The sequence below is a fragment of the Rhincodon typus genome, chromosome 18 (genome assembly GCF_021869965.1).
Source record: "Rhincodon typus isolate 14 chromosome 18, sRhiTyp1.1, whole genome shotgun sequence".
NCBI lineage: Eukaryota > Metazoa > Chordata > Chondrichthyes > Orectolobiformes > Rhincodontidae > Rhincodon > Rhincodon typus.
This window is the reverse complement of record NC_063349.1, coordinates 13,456,277-13,479,572: the sequence shown is the minus strand read 5'-3', so window position 1 is coordinate 13,479,572 and position 23,296 is coordinate 13,456,277. Positions and strand designations below refer to the sequence as shown.

The 23,296-nt window shown below is 38.5% G+C and overlaps 1 protein-coding gene across 1 annotated transcript in view; it reads left to right on the top strand.

Annotated features, from left to right (window-relative positions):
* The window catches only part of wasla (WASP like actin nucleation promoting factor a), a 30,424-nt gene extending 7,671 nt beyond the window's left edge, over positions 1–22,753 (top strand). The window contains exons 2-8 of the mRNA XM_048607829.1: positions 5,249–5,335; positions 11,252–11,348; positions 12,248–12,277; positions 17,534–17,699; positions 19,724–19,766; positions 20,135–20,288; positions 22,743–22,753. Coding sequence (XP_048463786.1) covers positions 5,249–5,335; positions 11,252–11,348; positions 12,248–12,277; positions 17,534–17,699; positions 19,724–19,766; positions 20,135–20,288; positions 22,743–22,753 — 588 coding nt within the window. The remainder of the gene's footprint in view (positions 1–5,248; positions 5,336–11,251; positions 11,349–12,247; positions 12,278–17,533; positions 17,700–19,723; positions 19,767–20,134; positions 20,289–22,742) is intronic.
* The last annotated feature ends 543 nt before the right edge of the window (positions 22,754–23,296 follow it).

Genomic DNA, 23,296 nt, shown 5'->3' with positions numbered 1-23,296 from the left:
GGGTCTTTTTTGTAGTCAGAACATAGGTGTTCTGCGAAATGGTCACCCAGTCTATGCTAATTGTTATCCACTCCTTTGTCTATCCAACAGTTCTCTCTTCTTGGGCTCTAACTCCACCTATTGTTTACTTATTACCCCCTATTTTCTGCGTAAAAAAGACAACCTTTTCCTAGCTACCATCAGTCCTGAGGAAGGGTCACAGGACCTGAAACGTTAACTCTGATCTCTGTCCACATGCTGCCAGACCTGCTGACCTTTTCAGCAGTTTCTGATTTCCAACATCTGCAATTCTTCAGTGCTTGTTATTAATGAATACTTGGTAAATTACAAAATTAAATATTTCACTTTCAGGCCAATTGTATTTTTTCAGATTTCCATCTCTGATTGCCTTCTTACTTTTGTATTGAGATGGTTCTTAGTCTCTACAGCTTTGCTTTCCTCCCCATAATTTGTCTCTAACCTTCTGAGAGCACCCTTGTATCAAGTTTCTGCATGTTCTTTATCTAAATAAATCTCTTTTATGCTGGATTTGTAGATGGCATTTATACCTCACACTTGATTTTTAATTTAGTCCATTTAAGGTAAGTATTTGTTTGAGTTTCATTAGTTCCTTATGAAGATGAGCTTATCCTGCATGTTTTAATATTTGCTGTCTTTTAGAGCTGTTGCACTTATCCTCCAGTGAAGTGTTGAATTGCCTATCCCAGTGCATTTGTATTCATTTTTCCTTGTTTTGAGTTCAGTTGTTTCCTAATTGGATAATTTATTTTGACGTTTCTCACCCTGTACTTACTATCCCTTGGCTGATGCAGTTTCCAGTTGCTGTCTCTCTTTTCGGTCATTTCAAAGTGCCAGGTCAAAATTAGCACTGGCTGTTGTGGCTTCCTTGAGAAACTTGGTCATGAAACAGCCGTGCACATAATGTTTGTTTACCAATTCTGACTCTGAGCCACTTCCAATTTTCCATCAAAATAACTAACATTCCCGTTCTCTCTCTCAATCCTTTTCTTGCTGACCTGGAGCAGAACCCAGTGGAAGTTTGAGTTTTTTTTTCTCCTTTACTTGAAGTCTCAAATTAGAAATTTACTTTGAGGCTGAACGTTTCCAGGTGTTTTTGATATACAAGGCTATGCTATCTTCTTGTCTACCACTGTCATTTCTTGATATTGAATCTATTTGATTATGTTTCATTTTTTGTTACTCAGAGATCACTATGGTTCACTAAGGGGAGGCAGTGGCCTAGTGATATTATCACCAGACTATAAATCCAGAAACTTAGCTAATGTTCTGGGGACCTGAGTTCAGATCCTGCCATGGCAGATGGTGAAATTCAAATTCAGTGAAGATCTGGAATTAAGGGTTTAATGATGACCATAAAATCTTGTTTGCAATAGAAATTACCTTGGATTGACATTTTGACTTTGCAAAGGATGAAGAGGCAAGAGTACGTAAATTTTCATATAAGTATTTAACATGAATGTTGGAAGAATTTATTGAAAACTGAATTTGTTAATGAATGAGTTTGAGAAATATTTCATACCTTGGAAAAATATTTCATCTAAAGATCAGTATGTTACCTGGTCTAAGTTCCATGTATAATCTACCACAATAAAGGCAGCATTGTAACTGAGAAATCAGCTAATGAAGCCAAAGTCAGTTCACTCAAAGGAGGAAATCAAGATCAACAGAAAGTAATTAATATTACAGAGAAACAAAAACTATCAAAACTCAGCTAAAAAACACTTGTTCAGTGCTGACATCCCAGTAAGTGGTGTGTAACAGAATGCTGTAATAAAATAAAAAGAAAAATGACACCTCATCAGCAATGATCAAAGATGTAGTTTTTCTCTCTGAAGAAGAGCAATCCTAGATTATAATTGCTGTATGGGATGTGATTTGTACAGATGATGATAAACATAAGAAAATTGAGTAAGAATAGGTTATTCGATCCCTGGAGTGTGCTGTCTCATTCAGCAGGAACTTAAATCTGATTGTGGCCGTAACTTCACTTTCCTGCCTGTCCTCTGTAATCCTCGACTCCTTGTCGATCAAAAAAGTTGTCTAACTCCTGGTCTTGAATGTATTAAAATGACCCAGGCTCCGTTGTTTGCTGTGGAAGTGTTTCAAAGACAATCTGAGAGAAGAAATTCTCCCTCATTCATGTCTTAAATGAATATCCCTTATTTTGAAACTCTGCCCCCCAAGTTCTAGATTTCCCCTTAAGGTGAAACACCTCTCGGGATTTACACTGTAAAACGGCTTCAAAATTTTGTGCGTTTCAACTCAAGATTCTTTTAAAATCTTTGCAGGCCTCAGGCAAATGACAACTATAATTTTAAGGTTGGCGCAGGACCTCAATGTAATGTTTAGTCACAATCTTGGTATAAGAGACTAAGATGAACCGAACAACTCCAAATTCAAATTTGGTCTTGCCAGAATATTCACACAAAAAGAGAACGTGCATGAACACAAAAAAATTGCCATGGTTTAGAACATCAAATTCCAGAATGATGAATTCAAGCAGTCCTTATAGCTTGAGCATGCTGAAAGTCAGGATTAAACATCGCAATTAGTCAAGTTTATTAAATACCTAAAAGCGATGTCAAGTATGCTGTTGTATTTAGGTACGTAGGGATTTACAGGACTGGAAAATATCTTTATGGAATCTATTCAGACGACACCAGGTTATGGTCTAGCAGGTTTATTTGAAATCACAAGCTTTCAGAGTGTTGCCTCTGAAGTCAGGACAACGCTTCAAAAGCTTGTGTTTCAAATAAACTTTTTGGACTATAACTTGGTGTTGTCTGACTTCTGACCTTGTCCACCCCAGCCCAACACTGGCACCTCCATATCATAAAATTTATTCAGCCATTATCTAAGTAAGTGTCAGTAACACTATAAAGTTCGTAACACATTGCACAGAAATTTGCGATCATTCAGATTTGATGTTAAACTGAATGGTCATTTGACATTTTGAAATTCTGAAAATTCTATTTTTTATTTAACTGATTTGTTGGCCTGTAGCAATTGTTGATTGTCAGGAAAAACCCATCTAGTTCACTAATGTCCTTTTAGGGAAGGAAATCTGTCATCCTTATCTGGCCTTGACATGTGACTCCAGACACACAGCATTGTGGTTCACTGTTAACTTCCCTCGGGGCAAATAGGAATAGGTTAAAAAGTGCTGGTCTAGCCAGAGATGCCCTCATTCTGTGAGTGAATGAATAAAGGGATAAAGGCTATAAAAGCTTCCATTTCTGCTATCGTATTTCTACTCCTTCTGGTGCCTTGATATAGATTTGCTTCCTTTCATATCTCTGTTCATATCACTATGATGCTTAATGGTCATTGAGGGCCTAAAGCAAACCAGTGGACAAAGTGTGCTCCCTCTGTTGGGCACCTGAACTTAGAATATGAAGCGATATTGCCAATCCTCAGAGTACCTGCAAACTACTCAGTGAATCAATTACCCCATTTTGCCAAATTTTATGAAAGACAAACATATGCCCAACTAGCAATTTAAATGATATTAAATTACTAGATGATGAAATAAAGATGGAGGCTATAAAATAAGTGAAATGAATCAATATTCTTATCCAGGGCAGTCACTCAAAACTGAGGGTGACCTTCTTCTGTTCTGGAGTTGAGTCCTGAAGTGACTAAATAATCCAAAGCTGGATCCACATACCTTGCCACAAGGGTTAAAAGTGGTGTTTGAAGAGGAATGTGGAATGGATGTTCATGTTTTCAAATGCCCCTTCTGTTATTAGCCCTTGCTCTCTATCTGGGCTTGGCAGAGATTCTCAATGATTGGCAACTTTGGAATCTACTTCTCCAGTCTGGGTAATCTTGGGCAAGAGATTCCCAAGTGTTAGTGTGGTTATTGCATTTCTTCTAGTGAGGCTTTGAAGGCATTCTTGAAGCATTTCTTCATCCACCTGAGTTGTTGAGTATTTGATGACTATTCTAATCAGTGAATAAAATTGATACAAATATGGGAATAAATTCTTGACGACATTACATAGCAAGAATGCTGATAAGCTAAGATATCTGCTTTTAGTAAACAGTGCTTGCAGGGCTTTTAACACCTTAGTGAAGCTGTAGATACTAAGAACCATCTCAATACAAAAGTGATGGATTTTGGTGTTGGTTGTATTGAGATATACCTGATCAGCCTCTTGACAAATGTTTTCTGTTTGAAACTAAATACTCTCAATTGCTCAAAGAGGGCTGTTGTGATGCAGTAGCAGTGTCCCTATGTCTGGACTAGAAGGTCTGGATTCAAGTCCTACCTGATCCAGAGGTTTGTCATAACATATCTGAACAGATTGAGTTAAAAGAAAATACAAATTTGACATGCTAGCCATCAGTTGAATTGTTTTTGAACATGTTTGGTTTGTTTATGTACATTACAGCAAAATATTTTCAGTCTCTTCCTGCAGTGTTTGCCAGTATGTCTAGGAGGCGTGTCATTACATCCGGTAGTAATACTCCTTAGAATTTAAAAGTCTGGATGCCAAGAGCCAAGAACAAAGGGAAAGCATGAAGCTCTGCCATTCTATTTCCTTGTAAGCCCATAATTTGGTCCTTACTACCAGTCTCCCGCCCAGTGTCTTTCTGTTCGTCCATGCCCCACACCAAATCTGAAACCTGTTGTGTTTTCGTTGTGTGCTCCAGGTCTTTTCTTCCTAATTCTTTAATAAAATATTTTCTACTCAATTCTCTTGGCAGTTGGTGAGCCTTAATTCCACTGTGCACTGTTGTTCCATTTCATTTAAATACATAGTTTATAAACTATTTGACAGTACCAAATTTCTGAAATGCCCTTGCCAGTAGTTTTGCACTGAGGGAAGATGGGAAGGTGGCTGCTGCACGGAGGAAACAGGCAGTCGATCAGAGAGAATTAGTTAGCATTTCTGTTATGATGCAAGGCCATTGACCTGTTGCATTAACTTTCTCTCTTTTTCTTTCTTTCTTTCTGTACAGATTCTGCTAGCTCTGTTGAGTGTACCTAGCTATTTTGCTTATTTCAGTTTTCTAGCATTCACAAAACTTGGCTTTTTGTAAAATATATTAACATTTTTCATGAGCATTTACTTTCTTTGATTTGTACCCTTCTTTTAAATCTGAGTTAGTATGAAAGCTATGTTTCAAATTTCCTGAGGATAATTTCAATTGTACAGCCCCATTTTAGTGCCAGTTCTTGTTCTTCAAATTGATACTTAACTATTTTTTCTTTCTGCCATAGGATGGGAGATTAATGTGGGAGCAGGAAATGTACAACAATTTTGTTTACAATCCATCTCGATCATACTTCCATACTTTTATTGGTGATGTATGTTATTTGATTGTTTTACTGTCTAGTTTTATGACTTTTAATGTTTAATAATAGTTTTATAATGATGATGAGCATGCTTTGCAATGAAGGTTAAACATTTCTTAAAAATAAATGTTCTGATTGGTCTTGAGGCATAGCATGCTAAATTAACACATTCTAGGGTAACTAAATGTCTGTTGGTTAAGAGACATACAACATTTGAAAATAAAATGTTCAACCATCTCAAAGCATGAGCTGCATTTTTTCACTTTAAATATTTAACAAAACAGTTGCATGTATATATGCCTCCTTTCATGACCTTGGGTATCCCAAAGTGTACTACAGTCAATGATGACATTAGAAGGAGGTGATGACATTGTGATTGTCTCGACTAGAAATCCAGAGACCCAGATAATCCTCTGGTGACCCAGGTTCTAATCCCATGATGGCAGGTGTTAGGATTTGAATTAAAAATATGGAATCAAAAGTCTAATGGTGACGTTGAAACTATTGTTGAGCATTGTAAAAACCTATTTGGTTTACTAATGGAAGGTGTATAATTTGCACGTATTTTAATAACATTTATGGAGTTTAGATTTTGAACTACTGGCATGTTACAGTCTCTGTATGGGAGGCTTTAATGTTTAACTTGTTCATTTTCAGCAACCATAGTTTTTTTAAACCTGGTTTGAGAGAAGGAGTAGGAGTTAATTCAGACAAGTTAGGAAGTAGGTTACTTTAGTGTAAGGGCTTGAGTTTGAAAGTTCCAGGCCAGAAGTGTTTAGTTAGGACCCTGGAAGGGCTATTCAATGCTGAAAAAGATTAAGATAAGTTCCGTCAATTCTCAAGGAAAAGGCTATTAAACTTTTAAATCCAGAAAATCCATAGGTGTAATAGAGAAGGTAATTTTCTCGAATACTGTATTGTTGCAGGGTGCCGTTGGGATAGGTTGGATTGCATTTTTACTGTGTTTCAAAATCTTCCAAGTTGTGATAAACGTAAATAGCTTGGTTTATTTCACTTAATCTTTTTTCATAATAAACTTCTGTTAAACCAGATCTCTGCAGCATTTAGTGCTTGTGTTTCAGTGAAAGACTATGATGTGAGACAATGTTTTTTAATTTATCAAGCCAGATTTCGGTCAGGGATCTGACTGTTCAGTAATAACATCAGTTAAGATCAAAACAAATGTCCTTTTAGGAACATGCAACTTCAAGCTCAATAATATGGTTGACTATTAACTGCACTCTGAAATGGCTTACTAAGCCACTTGGGTGTATCAAACTGCTATAAAGTCTCAAAGGAACAGGATTGGATGGACTACTCACACCAGTATAGGGACTGCAAACAACAATGCTAAAAATAGCATCTGGCTCATGCCAGAACTGAGAAAGCTGTCTCATTGACGAATCAAATATAGTCATACTTGTGGAATAGTTCTTTTAAAGACAGTTTCACAAACACCACTGTCACCATCCCTGGGTATGACCTGTTCAACTGGCAGGGTGGACCCAGCAGAGGTAGTAACATAGTGGTTGGCAGTCAGGAGAGAGTTGCCTTGTGAGTCCTCAACATTGAAATCTCATGGCATTGGGTCAGACATGAGCAAGGAAATCTGCTGATTTCCACCTATTACCCCTGCTTGGCTGATGAATCATGACTGCACCATATTGAATGTTACTTGGAAGGAGGCAAGTGTGCAGAATATACTTTGGATGGAGGACTTCATTTGTCCATTACTAGTAGTGACTCGGCAATGCCACTATTGATCAAACGGGCTGAGTAATAAAGGACATAGCTGCTACACAGCATCTACAGAATCAACGAGAGAAAACGTACTTGACCTGATCCTCGCCAATTTGCCTGCTCAGATGCATCTGTGCACAATAGAAGTAACAGTATTAGTAGAGGTAACCACCATACAGTCCTTGTGGAGACAAATCCCTGTGTTCGCAGTGAGGTTACTGCCTATCTGTCATGTGGCACTACCACCACACTAAATAGGAGAGACTTTTAACAGATTTAGCAACTCAAGCTGGGCGTCCTTGAGGCACTGTGAGCTATCGGCAGCATCCAAATTGTATTCAAATATAATCCGCAACCTTGTAGCGCAGCATATTCCCCTCTACCATCAAGTTAGAATATCGATCCTGGTAAATGAAGAAGGTAGGTGAACAGTCAGAAACAGTACCAGGTATATGTTAGGTGTCAACCTGGTTGAAACAGCACTTTGTTTTCAGTCCACAAGGCTATTAGCCTGGTTCTGTTTAGGTGAACGCTATTGACGTTTTAACAGTTTCATCACCCCCAGACATAAAATGTCCAAATAATCTAAAGCCTTCATCCTGTACCATCTTTCTAGCCATTCACCTTAACTCCAAGCCCCTAGTTGCAAAGGACAAAATTCCATTTGTCGTCTTAATTACTTAATTGCATGTTGACTTTGTTTCGTACACAAGAACATCCAGATCCTCCTGTACTACACTCTCTTTTTGGAGTCTATCTCTGTTTAAACAATAGACTGTCATTTGATTACTTCAACAAAAGTGCTTGACCTCCCTGTCCTATATTAATCTCCATCTGTCGAGGTTTTATGCATTCATTCAGCCTGTCCTGCAGATTCATAATGTCCTCATCACAATATGCCGTCCCACCTATTTTTGTATTGTCAAATCTGGATGCATTACGCACTGCCCTTCCAAGTCACTGATATAGTTAGTGGAGACCCTAGAAGTGTTCTTTGAGGCATTCCACCAGTAACGTTTTTCCGACGTGAAAAGGAGTCATTAATCCTGACTCTCCTCTGTGTGTTAACCAATCCTTGATCTGTGTTAGTACCTTATCCCCAGTACCTCTTATTTTGTGCAATAGCCTTTTATGTAGCACCTTATTGAATGCCTTCTGGAAATCCAAAAACACTGCACCTACTGATTCCCTTTATCAATGTTGCTTGTTATATCCAAAAGAACTCTTGCACATTTTTCAAACCTGATTTCCCTTTCACAAAACCATGTTGACTGTGTTTGATTGCATTAAGTTTTTCTAAATGTCTTGCTATTTATTCCTTAATTAATGGACTGTAGCATTTTGCCAGTGACCGATATTTGCTTCTTTCTGGCTGGTTTCCTGCTTTCTGTCTCCTTCCTTTCTTGAATTGGGGTGTCATATGAGCAGTTTAAACATCTGCTGGAACACTGGGAATCGATGAATTCTGGAATATTTCGACTGTTGTCTCCGCTATCATTGTATCTACTTCCTTGAAACCCTTGGATACAGGCCAACAGGTCCTAGTGACTTGTCTGCCTTTAGTTCCATTAATTTATTAATTGTTTTGGCCTGCATGATAAAGGCTGTTACAAGATCTTTCCTTCCATTAGCACCTTGTTTATCTGTTAGCTTTGAATGTTTGTTGTGTCTTGCATTGTGAAGGCTGATACAAATGTTAATTTCAGTTATCTGCCATTTCTGTTTCCTGTTATTGGTTGTCCAGTTGCATCATCCAAGGGTCCTTACCTTGGCTACTCTTTTCATGTATCTGTTGAAGCCGTTGCTGTTTTATATTTCTTGCCACTGTATTTTCATCATCTGTTTTTCCTGTTCAGTTTTTAATCATCCACTGCTGAGTTCTGGAATGTTCCCAATCCTCTGGCCTACTACTTTCCACCACTTTAGATGCTTCCATTTTTGGTTTGATACTGTATTCTACCTCCTTGTTAACAACAGATAGTCCATCCTTCTCATTGAGTGCTTTCTTTTTGACTGGAATAAATTTTTGCTGAAATGTCTGCTACTGTTGATCCACTTAGACTAATTTCCCAACATACTTTGGGGACAGCTCTTTCTTCATATCTCTGTAATTAACCTTATTTAATTTGAGGTCACTGCTTTGAGACTCGAGTGGCTGTCCTTCAAACTGAATTTGAAGTTCTTCTGTGTTGTGGTTGCTACCCCTTTAAAAGATCATTAACTATGAATTCTCTTATTAATTCTACCTCATTTTAAATTACTAACCAAAAATAGTTAGTTCATGGATAGGTTCTACAATGTGCTGTTTGAAGAAATAATCCCTGATGCATTCTTCAAATTTGCCTTCCATATTGCCCTGCCCATCTAATTTGCCCACTCACTAGACAGAAAAAAAATCACCCATTACAGTTGTAGTGCCCTTGGAATACACCTCATTATTTCCTGATTATACTTTGTCCTGCAGTGCAACAGCTCTTCAGGGCCTACAGGATACTGCCATCAGGGTCAGTGGTTAGCACCGCTGCCTCACAGCGGTAGGGACACAGGTTCAATTCCACCCTCGGATGTATGTCTATGTGGAGTTTGCACGTTCTCCCAGTGTTTCTGTGGGTTTCTTCCGGGTGCTCCAGTTTCCTCCCAGAGTCCAGGGATGTGTAGGTTAGGTGGATTAGCCATGGGAAATGCAGGGTTACAGAGATAGGGTAGAGAGGGTGAGTCTGGGTAGGATGCTTTTCGGAGAGTTGGTGTGGACTTGTTGGGCCGAATGGCCTGTTTCCACACTGTATAGATTCCATGATTTCTTTCTCTTGCTATTCCTATTTCCACCCAAACTGTTTTCATATTACAATCTATTTCACATATATCACTGCTTATCACTGCACTGATAAACACTTCATTAATAATGCTATCCCACCTCTTTTACCTATTTTTCAGAGCTTCAAAATACCCTTGAATGTTGAGTTCACCCTACCGCCATGTTTCTCTAATTGCTTTCGATATAATTTATTTCCATTTATGCTGTAAGTTCATCTAGCTTGTTACAAATGCTTATTCTGGATTGAATTTCTACTAGACTCATGCCTTACTTTTTCTCCTTCCTGATGTACTTTGATTGTGATTTGTCTCTTCTCTACCCGGCACCTCTGGCTCGATTCCCTTTGATTTTCATAACTTCCCTTCACAGTCTCTAAAGGGCTGTCTACAATCCTTACTAGATGATTCATCAGAACTCTGGTCACGATGGTTCATCAGAACTCTGGTCACAATGATTGAAATGAAGTCCTTTCCCCAGTACTGATGCCAGTGCCTTATGTATGGCAACCTATTTCTCCCACTCCAACCGTTGAGCCCTACTTTTACCCCGTAGTCTTATTTACCCTGCACAATTTGCGTATAGCTCAGATAGTGATCGAAGATTATTACCTTTGTGATTTTGCTTTTTCATTTAGCCCCAAGCTGCTTCTAAACCCTCAGTACAACCTCTTTGCTAATTCTTCCTACGTTGTTGGTGCCTATGTGGTCCACTAGAGCTAGGTCCTTCTCTCCATTCCAAGTTCCTCTCAAGACCACAAGAGGTACCAACATGCGCTGCAATTCCTCTTAGTTCATCCTCCCACTTTGACATTCCTGAACCTGGCCCCAGGGAGGCAACATACCATCCTCCATTCAACTCTATGGTTAAAGTAACTTGTGACTCTCCTAACTATTGAATCACCAATTGCTATTGCTCTTCTAGTCATTTCCATGCCCTGTGTATATGGAAATGTACACAGGTCTGTGTGTACATCTCTTATACAATACCTGATCACAGATTAACAAAATTGTGAATTTTTGCACACAGAATCTACTTTGGGAACCTGGATTCGTTTTCAGCCTTCAGTGACTGTCTATTTGCAGTTTGCACATTCTCCCTGATGTGCAGGTTGTGTGGATTGGCCATGCTAAATTGCCCTGTAGTGTCCAGGGTTTTCTAGTCTAGGTGGGCTAACTGTTTTAAATGTGAGAATTACAGGGACAGGGTGGAGTCAGAGGGTCAGTGAAAGCTCAATGCGCTGAATGCCTCTATCTGTACTATAGGGTTTCTTTGATTCTATTTACGGGTTAATTGATGTGGTTAGATTAAAAAAATTGAAAAACGTAACTCGCATTTTTCTAGTAACAATGATTTCGCAATGACCTCTTTCCCAGGCAAGTCAAATAGGACTTAATTTTGCAAGTGAAGAAGAAGCAAGAAGATTCAAGTTTGCAGTCAATGACATAATTGGAAGACGCCAAAGAAGAACTGGTGTGTACTCTGGTTGTTGCATACTCTGTGTATTTTAATGATGTGAGTAATGTGCTTTGGCAGCTGTTCACTGCTTTTTAAATAGTAACTTCAATTGTCCTAAACTGATTTTTTTTTTAATTGATGATGGGAGAGGCAGGATGTCCATTAGCTTCATCAAAAGGTATACTCTAGTGACTTAATGATTGGCCATTAAGGTGAATTGAGCTTCCTTTGTTAGGTTTTATTAAAGTAGCAGTTCAAACCAATATTTACCCTTCTCTGCCAGTTTCATTCAACTCCTTGCCTTCAAAATAATTTTGTCTCTTTACAAACTGTGTTTATATTTTAACCTTTATAGACTGATTTAATGACTGAATTTGGTTATGATTTTATTCCATTCTCTGAGACATTAACTTGAGTAACACAGTATATTGATGGGTGGCGTGGTGGCGCAGTGATTAACACTGCTGCCTCACAGCACCGGTGACTCGGGTTCAGTTCCAGTCCTTGGGCGATTGTCTGTCTGTGTGGAGTTTGCATGTTCTCCCAGTGTCTACATGGGTTTCCTCCGGGTGCTCCTGTTTCCTCGCACAGTCCAAAGATGTGCAGGTTAAGTGGATTGGCCATGCTAAATTGCCCATAGTGTCCAGGATGTGTAGGTTAGGTGGATTAGCCATGGGAAATACAGGGTTACAGGGATAGGGTAAATGGGTGAGTCTGGGTAGGATGCTGTTTGGAAAGTCGGTGTGGACCTCTTGGGCCAAATGGCCTGTTTCCACGCTGAAGGCATTGTATGAAAAAATTCACTATATTTTAGTGGAAGCAGTCATATTGTTATATCTATTTATAGCATGTGCAGACCTACCTATGAAACTTAAGTTTTTTAATCAAATTCCAATATATTTTTGTTCCAACAGAGAAAAGACGAGAGCCACCACCGCTAAATGGTATGTATCTAGAATTGTTTCCAAAGTATCGATTGACCTAAGTTAAAGCAATGTGTTGTGGATGCTGGCAATCTGAAACAGACAAAAACAAAGTGTTGAAAGCACAGCAGTTGCAAATCAGCTGTCTCAAGATTAACTGAATTAACATTTCAGGTTGATGACATTTCATCACAATTGAATAAATTAGAGATGAATGGCTTTTTAACATGTCCAGATCAAGGAAATGGAGGGGGGGGCGGTGCTAGAAAAGAATAAATGCAAGGAATCTGTGAAAGCTTCAAATCAAGAGTGATTAAACAATGAAAGCAATGAAACCAAAATGAGGTGCTTCGTGTCTACTGGGCTTGATGTTGAGTTCAACAATTTCATACCAAATAATTGAACGCTCATTGTTTTGGGGGAGGAAGCAGCTGTTAAGGGTTATTACTGCCCTTTGATCATTAATTTCTCCAGCTTTCCACTCATCACAGAATTTGCCTTTTGCTCTTTTCCTACCCCTCTTTCTGTCTAGCTTATTTAAAGCTAGTTATATCTCTGAAGTTTTCCTGTCTGCTGAGCAGTTGTCAAACTGAAACAATAACTTTGTTTATTCTCACCACTCTCACACCGCCTGACCTGAATATTTTGTCATATATTCAGATCTATAATGTTTTTAGAAAATTAAACAAATAAGAACACAAGATGGGTCTAAAATAGATGTAACTGTCTGCAGTGGAGGAGAAAACACAGAAAATTTGGTAAAGATCAGAAGGCTGCAGTGGCTCAGGAGAGAGGCAGAAGAAAGTTGAGTAGATCCCAAGGATGGAGATCAGCTTGCTGGGAGACCCAACACAAGCAACTAGGCTCTATTTTCAATATAAAATAGCTGAACTTCATTACCAGGACCTGCTGACTGAGAGAATGCGATTGGTGACTAAGACTTGAAGTTTAAAGCCAGAAGGCAGCAAGGTGCCTGCGAGGAAGATGAGGTGGTGTTCATCAAGTTATTGTTAAAATTATTTGACCCGTTTCAGTAATCCAAGGTTGGGAGTGAGGTGGAGAATTAAAATGGCATGCAGCTGGAAGCTCATGATCAGGGTTGCTTGCTGAAAAATATTTAGAAACAACTGTGGCCCATCAGTTTTGTTTTCCTAAATTTACAAGTGAATGTGGTAAGCAATGAATAAAGTATACTGACTTTGAAGAAATTTAAGAAAAATCTCTTGCCTAATAATGAATATTGAGGATAATTAAAACTCAGTTATTTTTATTTCTAGCTTTCCCCTTGGTCCACTGGATAATGCAGTCTGGCTTCAAAGAGGCTTGTAGGATGTTCCAGTAGGAACTAAGTTTACAATTTTATGCGTTTTGTGTGCATTAAGTAGAATCTTATGCTTCATAAAATTTAAAATGAACACTGAATCAAAAGGGATATTTGGAGAAGTGATCAAAAGCTTGATTGAAGTGGGTAATTTTAAAAAGCTCTCAAAGGAGGTGGAAAGGAGGAAAGATAAAGCACAGTAGCCACAGTCAAACAAATGGGCAATTTATTGGGTTGATGAGATTTGGTTGTTGTAGATCGAGCAGAACTTTTTTGGCAACAGGTCATTGGCGTTGGATGTTGTGATGTTTCTGATGCACAGAGGAAGAAAGAAGAACATTGTAGCATTTGAATGCGGGGTAACAAAAGAATGGCTAAACATGTCAACTGCAAAGAGATTATGTTACTGGAGGAAGAAATGTGTCTTTGTAATGGAGTCGACGTGTTTTTGGATACTATCTCCGGGTTAGAAAGGCTGTAATGTTGCTAACTATCTCGTTAGTACAGAATCGGCCATGGAGAGGATGAAATTAAGTAATTTTCAAGGGAAATTTTCTAAGTCTTCTACCGTGAAGAGAGACACCAAAATATCTGTTTAATACCACTGCCATTTCCTTGTTGTTTGTTATCCGTTCCCTCGGTTCACTCTCTTGAGGATCAGCATTAACTTTAACTTTAATCACTCAATCTTTACATACTTTTTAAACTTTTATTACGATATTGTCAGCTAGCTTTCTTTCCTATTCTGTTCTGCCCCTCTTTATTTCGTTCTTTGCTGGTTTTTAATATGTCTGATCTTCTGACCTACCACTGATCTTTGAGGCCAGACTGTAAACCACTGTGCTGCCATTTCTTGTGGGTCTGTCCTGCCAGTGGGACAGGATGCCCCCGTGGAGGTTGATGGTGTTTGTGACATTGTAAAGTATAATTCTGTGGAGTATGACTACCTTAGGCTGTTGAGTGACTAGTCTTTGGGAAACTCTCCCAATTGCAAATACTTCCCAGATGTTGGTAAGGAGGACTTTGCAATCGACAGGGCTTTTGCCTATTGTCATTTTCCGGTGTCTAGGCCAATGCCAGATGCCCTGTCCTGTTTCGTTCCTTTCTTTAGACAATAGGCATGCAAAGCAGCCACTTAACCATCTCTTCTTTGAGTTTTCTTCAGACTTGCAGAATCTGTACAGTTGTTTTGATTTGTAGATAATTGGAGGAATAGAACAGAGCCAAAAGGTCAGTTAATTTTTGTCTCGTCAGCCTGGCTTGGACCCCAGTGCTTTTTGATGGAGCAGTTAATAATGAAGCAAGAAGACTTGTGTAAGCATAGTTGTCTATGTTGTTACTTCTCCAGTTATATGCGCTGAGATTAAAGGGAGCCAACTTGTCATACAATATTAGCTACACGATTGGGTTTTAGTCTGTACTTTCTGTACTCTTAAAGAACAAACTGCAGCAAATGTGATGACAGTGAAGCAGTTTATCGGAATTGATCTCTCTCTAGCTCTTATTCCAGGATAGGTACACTCCACTCAAAACATACTTTAGCCCATTTCAGTTTGGATGGTCTAAACCACTGTAGTTTTTCTGAGAGAGAGCATCTTTCAGGATGTCTATTGTCTGATTTATTTTCTGCAATGCAAGTTATTTTTGTACAGAACAGATTATTAAGTTAGTTTAATTCTGGCAATTTGTATAAAAGAGCTAAAATGAATTTCAGAAGTCAAACTGGACAATGAACAAAAATAGAAGGAGAATGGACTTGTGAACCGGTATTAGCTATTAAAATTTAAGATGCTTTTGAAGATGAGATAGCAATGTAGAGTAGTTTCTGCAGGATATTTTGACTATAGGACTCTAAGATGGCAGGGCCTTCAGGTGGATACTGCAAAGGAAGTCAGAATCTGAAGTGGTAAGCATTTAATATCATACAGGGCTGAAGAACCGAGCAAAGATAGTGGTCAAGCCATTGAGGGTCATGTATAAGAATACAACATTAAAGCCATTCATGTGCTCCCAATCCCAGTTAACATGAAAGAGTTGGTATTGTTACTTGGTATTACCAGCTTTTATCACTAGTTCATTCAGGATTGTGCAGAGATGCCAAACCTTTTTGAAAGTTGCTGTGCAAAGATGCTAAATGGTATTGGACACAATGAGATTTGAAACGTACAAAATCCTGAGGAGCCTTGACAAAGTGCATGAGGGTAGGATACGGTCACCCATTAAGACAATTGTGAAGAGAATTTTCTTAAGAACTGTGTGTTTCTGGCATTTTCTTTCTGAAAAGGTTGTGAAAGCTAAGTTTTTGAATATTTTTACGGCAGAGGTTGGTAGATTCTTCATAAATTGGGGGATGAAAGGTAATGAATAGGCAGCTAGCAGAATAATCAGATCAGCCATGATCTTACTGAATGACAGAGTGGGTTTGAGGGTCCAAGTGGCCTACCACTAATTGCTGTGTTCACATTATATGAATAATGAAGGTATTCAATTTGATACAGTAAATGAATGGATAGCTATTAAAGGTGGAAGAAAGCAATGATCGTGAAAAGAACTTACGTTGGATAAGTTTGAGTTTTTAAAATCTCAACCCATTCTGGGTTGAACTTGAGAAGCTAGTAAGGAATGTATGGAGTATTTGAACATGGAAATGACAAAAGTGGATAAAGATTTGCACACAGGTAGAGATCAGATGTGAGTCAAAATGAATAAAGCTGTAATTAATGTAAATGGACAGTCACAGAGGGAACAACTGGAGTTTAAAGCTCAACTTATTGTAAGGCTGAAAACACAAATTACATTCCAACTCATGGCTGATCAAGATTCCACACCCCCTCATCCTTCCCTCAGTGGAGCATGTGTTTAGAACCTGTACCTCATAAATTAAAGAAGCTCGTTTGTGTGTTATATAATTGCAACTTCAAGAAACGAGGGGGATAGTTATTTGTTTCCATTGTAGTGCAGTGCTGATTTTTTTTTTTTTGCATATCTGATTATACTCTGAATATAGAATTTAGGTGTGGTAGGTGACCTGATAACCTGTTCAGCTCTTCAGAAGGTCTACGTGGCAATAAACTAGGATCAGACCCCACCACTTTGCCAGAGGATTTGACAGTTTCATTTGGTTTAATCACTGTGAGAACTTGGGTCATTCTAATTGTTAAGTTAGTGACTAAAATTTGGTAACAATTGCATCAGTCTTAATTTCTAATGGGCCAATAACTTGATTTGATTTCTACAGGACTTCATCAAAAGAAAACTTATAACTGTGTGGTCCTCTACTAAGTCTACAAACACCCACTCGTGATCTTTCATTGTTTCAAGTGGCTTTAACATCTAGTTCTAGGAGTTTAAGTTGAAGTGTACTTTTCACAGCTGTTTTCCATTTTGAATAATTTGATCACTTCATAATTCCAGATCATCCATTTACACTTATTTCAAAATTTAAGATTGAAGAGCAAGTTACATTTTATTTGCATTATTGTGTTGCATCATGAGTTTTATTGTGCAGATTTTATATTTGAGATTCAGATGTCATTTCAATGTTTAGGTAAGTTGGCCTGAAGGAGCTAAAAGAGTTGTATCCAAATGTTGAAACATTTTTATCTTAAAATTGTTCTTGGCAGTAACTTCAACCAGAAATCAGATATGTTTTACCTGCTGTAAATCCAAATATAAGCCACTTTGTTCTGCCTTGAATTTGAGGATCCAACGACAATGCTAATTTAAAATGAGCATGTGCCAAGTGAATAAAAATCATTCTCATGACGTGGAGAGAAGAGAGGTACTCATAAGCAAGTTCGTATACACCTGTCCAGCAAGGGACGAAAAAAAAAGAAAAAAAAATCTGTGTTCCAGCTTGTACTCCTTCTCCCACGCATGCACTGGGATGTAGAAGGAGGAACTGTGAATGTAAAAAACAAATAAAGTGCAAAGCCAATATTTTGTTTTCTTTTTAGGACCGTCTCTTCCTATGGCTACAGTTGACATTAAGAATCCAGAAATTACCAATGTTCGCTACAATGCACAAGTTAACAATTTTGTATATGCCAAAGATAAGAAGAAAGTCAAAGGTAAAAAGAAGAAATTGACTAAGGCGGACATTGGCACACCAAGTAACTTCCAGTAAGCATTCTTGATTGTTCAATAAAACTAGAAAAAGAAAGGTTACTTTCTTAAATTTTTTTTCTTCTGGTAAGGGTAGCTGACCAGAGTAAACTATAATTAATTGTTTTGCTGGCTCAAAATTTCAGATGGTAAAACAGCAACTAGGCAAGAAATTGCTTAGTTAATTCATGCTCTTAGCATTTGTTTTGTAAGTTTTCTGTATTATGCCTCAGATTTTCTATTTGTAAAATATTTTATGCTCCACTTTTATAAGTTACTACATGACATCTCATTGGTAATAAAGAACACTGGATGGAGTTGCATTTCAGAAAATTAAGTCTTAAGAGCCAGCATGGTCAATAACACAAAAAGGCTTGCAGATTGTAACTGCATTTTTACGATGGACTTAATACTGTGGCTAGGTTTTTGTTCCAAATGTAAGTAGAGATGCAACACAAATATAAATAATTTCAATAACTCATTGAGCTCAGCTTCCACTTTATGTATGTCTTTACAAGCTTCACTTTTGCATAATCACTGCAAATCATCTGTGTTCTAAACATATTCCAATATCATTTTTTTTTTAACATTCTGTCATGTCATAAACGGTGTACAGAAGACACATTATTCCAATGTATTTATGATTGTTGCGTTGTATATCTAATTCAGACTGCGATGTTTATCCGTATAATAGTTGAACGCCAACAGGGTCTCACTAAATTACAGTATTCATAATGAAAGGTTCTAACGTATAATGAAAAATGACATATTACTATTTTCTTTAGCTATCTGAGAAAAGTAATGTCCAAGTTTTGGCAAAGATCTGTAGCTCGGATTGTGGATGAGGTTGTTGACTTGCTTGCTGAGCAGGCTTGTTTTTGTTCACACATTTTGTCACCGTGCTAGGTGACAGCATCAGTGGAGCCTCTGATGAAGCGATGTTATTCTACTCCACTTGGAATTTATACTGTACGGTCTGTTATGGTGAGTACTGTCATTTCCGGTTTTGATCTGTATAGGTTTGTATATGGGGTCCAATTCTGTTTGTTTGTTGATTTTGAAGTATGAGTGGAGAACCATGCCTCTAGGAATTCCCGTGCATGTCCATAACTGGGACAAAGTAACCACAGTAGCACAAGCCAAACATAGACACGCATGGTTCTCCATCCATACTTCAATCCACAAACATACAGAATTGGACCCCTACATAAATCCATACAGATCAAAACCGGAAATGACAGTACTCACCATAACAGACCGGACAGTATAAGTTCCAAGTGGAGTAGAATAACATCACTTCATCAGAGGCTCCACTGATGATGTCACCTAGCATGGTGACGAAACGTCTGAACAAAAACAAGCTAGCTTGGCGAGCAAGTCAACAACCTCGAAGGTAATGTCCTTTATACTTTTTTAAGTCAATTGTTTCCTGGCCAAGAAACACAAGCATTGATTGCAACTTTAATGTATTAAATTTATTGAAGACCAAAATAAGTTTATACTGAAAGTCTGACTGCTGTAGTTAAAACACAAAATAATAATCTTTCATCTTAAAATGTCCTATTTTTAGCGATTTCAATACTAATCAAATTACCTGATTCAGTTTGACTTCCACAACTGTCTTTAAGTCTTGAGCTGAAGGATAGGGCGAAAAAATCGACCAGGATTCCCTCTTATGATTTCTATCCATCCTGCCCTTCTTGCTAGGATGCATCTGATGATGCTACCTAAAGGCAATGTTGGTTTCAACCATGATTACCTGTAGTCCATTTGGCCATCTACACCAGGTGTGTCGGAATAACATGCGAAGAATAGCCTTTAGGAAAGGTACTTGACAGCCACCATCTGTGACATTGTAACATCCCTTCAGTGGCAAAGGAGAATAGGAGGAGGAGGAGGGGGAAAAATTAGAATAAAGAAATTATGGTTAAAAGTTCAATTCAATTTGGATGGATACTTTCCAATCTTAAACAAAAGGTCTCTATTAAAATACACGTGTGTATTATAAATTTCGATATGATTCATATCCTTTCCATTTACAGGCATATAGGACATGTTGGCTGGGACCCAAATACAGGTTTTGATGTAAGTAAAATGATCAAGTTATAAATCAATTATTTGCTTCCTTTTAAATACTCAAACCTTCACTTTCCTAGATATAAAGGACTATCATCACTGTCTCAATTAGAAACTATTATGCTATAAATAGATGCATTTGTTTTATGACCTGTTTGCAAGTGTGGCCACAGGCTTGCACGATTCTATGTTCGTGGAGCAAGCGGATGTAAAAATGAGTCCTCTCTGACCTGCGGGATGCACTTCGGAGGGTTGGTGTGGACTCAATGGGCCGAATGGCCTGCTTTCACACTGTATGGATTCTATGATTTTTGACTTATGTATTTCTGTTGAGTCAACATTAATTGCCTAAACATCCGTGCTCATTTTACTTACAGCTGAATAATCTGGACCCTGAATTAAAGCATCTATTTGACATGTGTGGAATTTCTGAGTCACAGTTGAAGGACAAAGAGACATCAAAGATCATTTATGATTTTATAGAGAAAAAAGGAGGAGTTGAAGCTGTGAAGAATGAGTTACGTAGACAGGGTAAGTTAAATACTATTTTCAAGACCTCGGCTTATTGACCAACTTCACTGTTTGCCAGAGTTTGAGAGTTGCCAACAGTGGCCAACAGTTGCCAACGAGGAGAATACTGAGATACAGTCTATTACACTAGACGGGATTGAGGTTCATAAGGAGGAGGTGTTAGCAATTCTGGAACGTGTGAAGATAGATAAGTCCCCTGGGCCGGATGGGATTTATCCTAGGATTCTCTGGGAAGCTAGAGAGGAGATTGCAGAGCCTTTGACTTTGATCTTTATGTCGTCATTGTCTTCAGGAATAGTGCCAGAAGACTGGAGACTAGCAAATGTTGTCCCCTTGTTCAAGAAGGGGAGTAGAGACAACCCTGGTAATTATAGACCAGTGAGCCTTACTTCGGTTGTGGGTAAAGTGTTGGAAAGGATTATAAGAGATAGGATTTATAATCATCTAGAAAGGAATAATTTGATTAGGGATAGTCAACACGGTTTTGTGAAGGGTAGGTCGTGCCTCACAAAACCTTATTGAGTTCTTCGAGAAGGTGACCAAACAGGTGGATGAGGGTAAAGCGGTTGATGTGGTGTATTTGGATTTCAGTAAAGCGTTTGATAAGGTTCCCCGTGGTAGGCTATTGCAGAAAATACGGAGGCATGGGATTGAGGGTGATTTAGCGGTTTGGATCAGAAGTTGGCTAGCTGTAAGAAGACAGAGGGTGGTGGTTGATGGGAAATGTTCATCCTGGAGTTCAGTTACTAGTGGTGTACCTCAAGGATCTGTTTTGGGACCACTGCTGTTTGTCATTTTTATAAATGACTTGGATGAGGGCGTAGAAGGATGGGTTAGTAAATTTGCGGATGACACCAAAGTCGGTGGAGTTGTGGATAGTGCGGAAGGATGTTGCAGGTTACAGAGGGACATAGATAAGCTGCAGAGCTGGGCTGAGAGGTGGCAAATGGAGTTTAATGCGGAAAAGTGTGAGGTGATTCACTTTGGAAGGAGTAACAGGAATACAGAGTACTGGGCTAATGGTAAGATTCTTGGTAGTGTGGATGAGCAGAAAGATCTCGGTGTCCGTGTGCATAGATCACTGAAAGTTGCCACCCAGGTTGATAGCGTTATTAAGAAGGTGTACAGTATGTTAGGTTTTATTGGTAGAGGGATTGAATTTTGGAGCCATGAGGTCATGTTGCAGCTGTACAAAACTCTGGTGCAGCCGCACTTGGAGTATTGCGTACAGTTCTGGTCACCGCATTATAGGAAGGATGTGGAAGCATTGGAAAGGGTGCACAGGAGATTTACCAGGATGTTGCCTGGTATGGAGGGAAGGTCTTATGAGGAAAGGCTGAGGGTCTTGAGGCTGTTTTCGTTAGAGAGAAGAAGGTTAAGAGGTGACTTGATAGAGACATACAAGATGATCAGAGGATTAGATAGGGTGGACAGTGGGAGCCTTTTTCCTCGGATGGTGATGGCTAGCACGAGGGGACATAGCTTTAAATTGAGGGGTGATAGATATAGGACAGATGTCAGAGGTAGGTTCTTTACTCAGAGTAGTAAGGGCGTGGAATGCCCTGCCTGCAAAAATAGTAGACTCGCCCACTTTAAGGGCATTTAAATGGTCATTGGATAAACATATGGATGATAATGGAATAGTTTAGGTTAGATGGGCTTCAGATTGGTTTCACAGGTCGGCGCAACATCGAGGGCCGAAGGGCCTGTACTGCGCTGTAGTGTTCTAGGTTCTATGTTCTATGTGGTATATCACTGATCTTTGGATTGGAATTTCACTTTATATAGCTAGCACGTCCTCATGTTAAATTTTCTAACACGTAATAGTTATATTTTTTTGGGGAAATATTGCTCAGCTTCTGTTTCCATCTAAGCTTTCTGCTTAATTCTTAACTGATCTGTGCAGAATGTGTTTATTTCAATCATATTACATTTTAGCTCTCTTTATTCTCTTTAATCTATCTGCTAAGTGTCTCATGCCTCAAATTATTTTCCTGGCTTTGAAGTGACAAAGCGTTGCATCATATCTCATTTTCATTTTATACTATTAAACAAATCTGTGGAACGGTGGACAAGCAAATAAATATATATGTAAACACTGATTAGGTGTAACATTTCCATGCCTGCAGTAGCATTTGTGTGACTCCGAATGAGATTTCTGAATGTGGGTAGTTTTGACCACACTCTCAAGGAGCTGGACTGAAGTTGTCCATGCGGAGGACACCTACAGGCATCAGAGAGATGATGCTTTCAAACCAAAAAAACAAATAGATCCCAGTTACTTAACAGGAAATGCTAGTGATATCTCTGTTGCATCATTTAGTTTTCTCAAATTCTGTATTGTGATTTACAGCCCATTATGCCTATGCCAGCTTTATTTTTGATCTGATTCATCTAATTATTCTTCCTGTCTCATTTTTACATTTTTATGTTCTACCTTAATTTGTTTTCTAGTTTCCTCTTGATTATTACATCTGCCTAAATATCCACATGGTGAACTATTACACATTAGAACTGTGGATGTTTCTATAAAAGAAGTCTACATGAACTATTTACCAAAGCAAGTCTATGTAAACGTCACTGCCCAGAAATTTCCCCCTTCGTTGCAGCATCCCCAGCCACCATAGCCCCATGTCACCCTCTGCTATATTCATCTACTTTCCATTTAATGAGATAATGTTATTTGCCTCAAGATATTTATTTTTAAGTTGTTTAAATAAATAAACAATTACATGTAAACGTTAAAGAGGGGAGGATTCCATCTGGAATAAAGTGAAAAGTCTATTTGAGGAGGTTAAATATTTTACTTTCGCGTACAGGTTCAGTAACTTTGGAATTCCGAAGTACCTATTCATTTATTTACTAAATAGATGAGGCAGTGGGAAAAGTAGAGTTTGAAAGTTGGTTGACAGATATGAAACAAAAATGTGGGTGGGTGTTGTGCCTTAAATTTTCTAAGGGTTAGAAGTGGTTTACCCAATGATCCATTCTGTGTGCATTTTTGCATT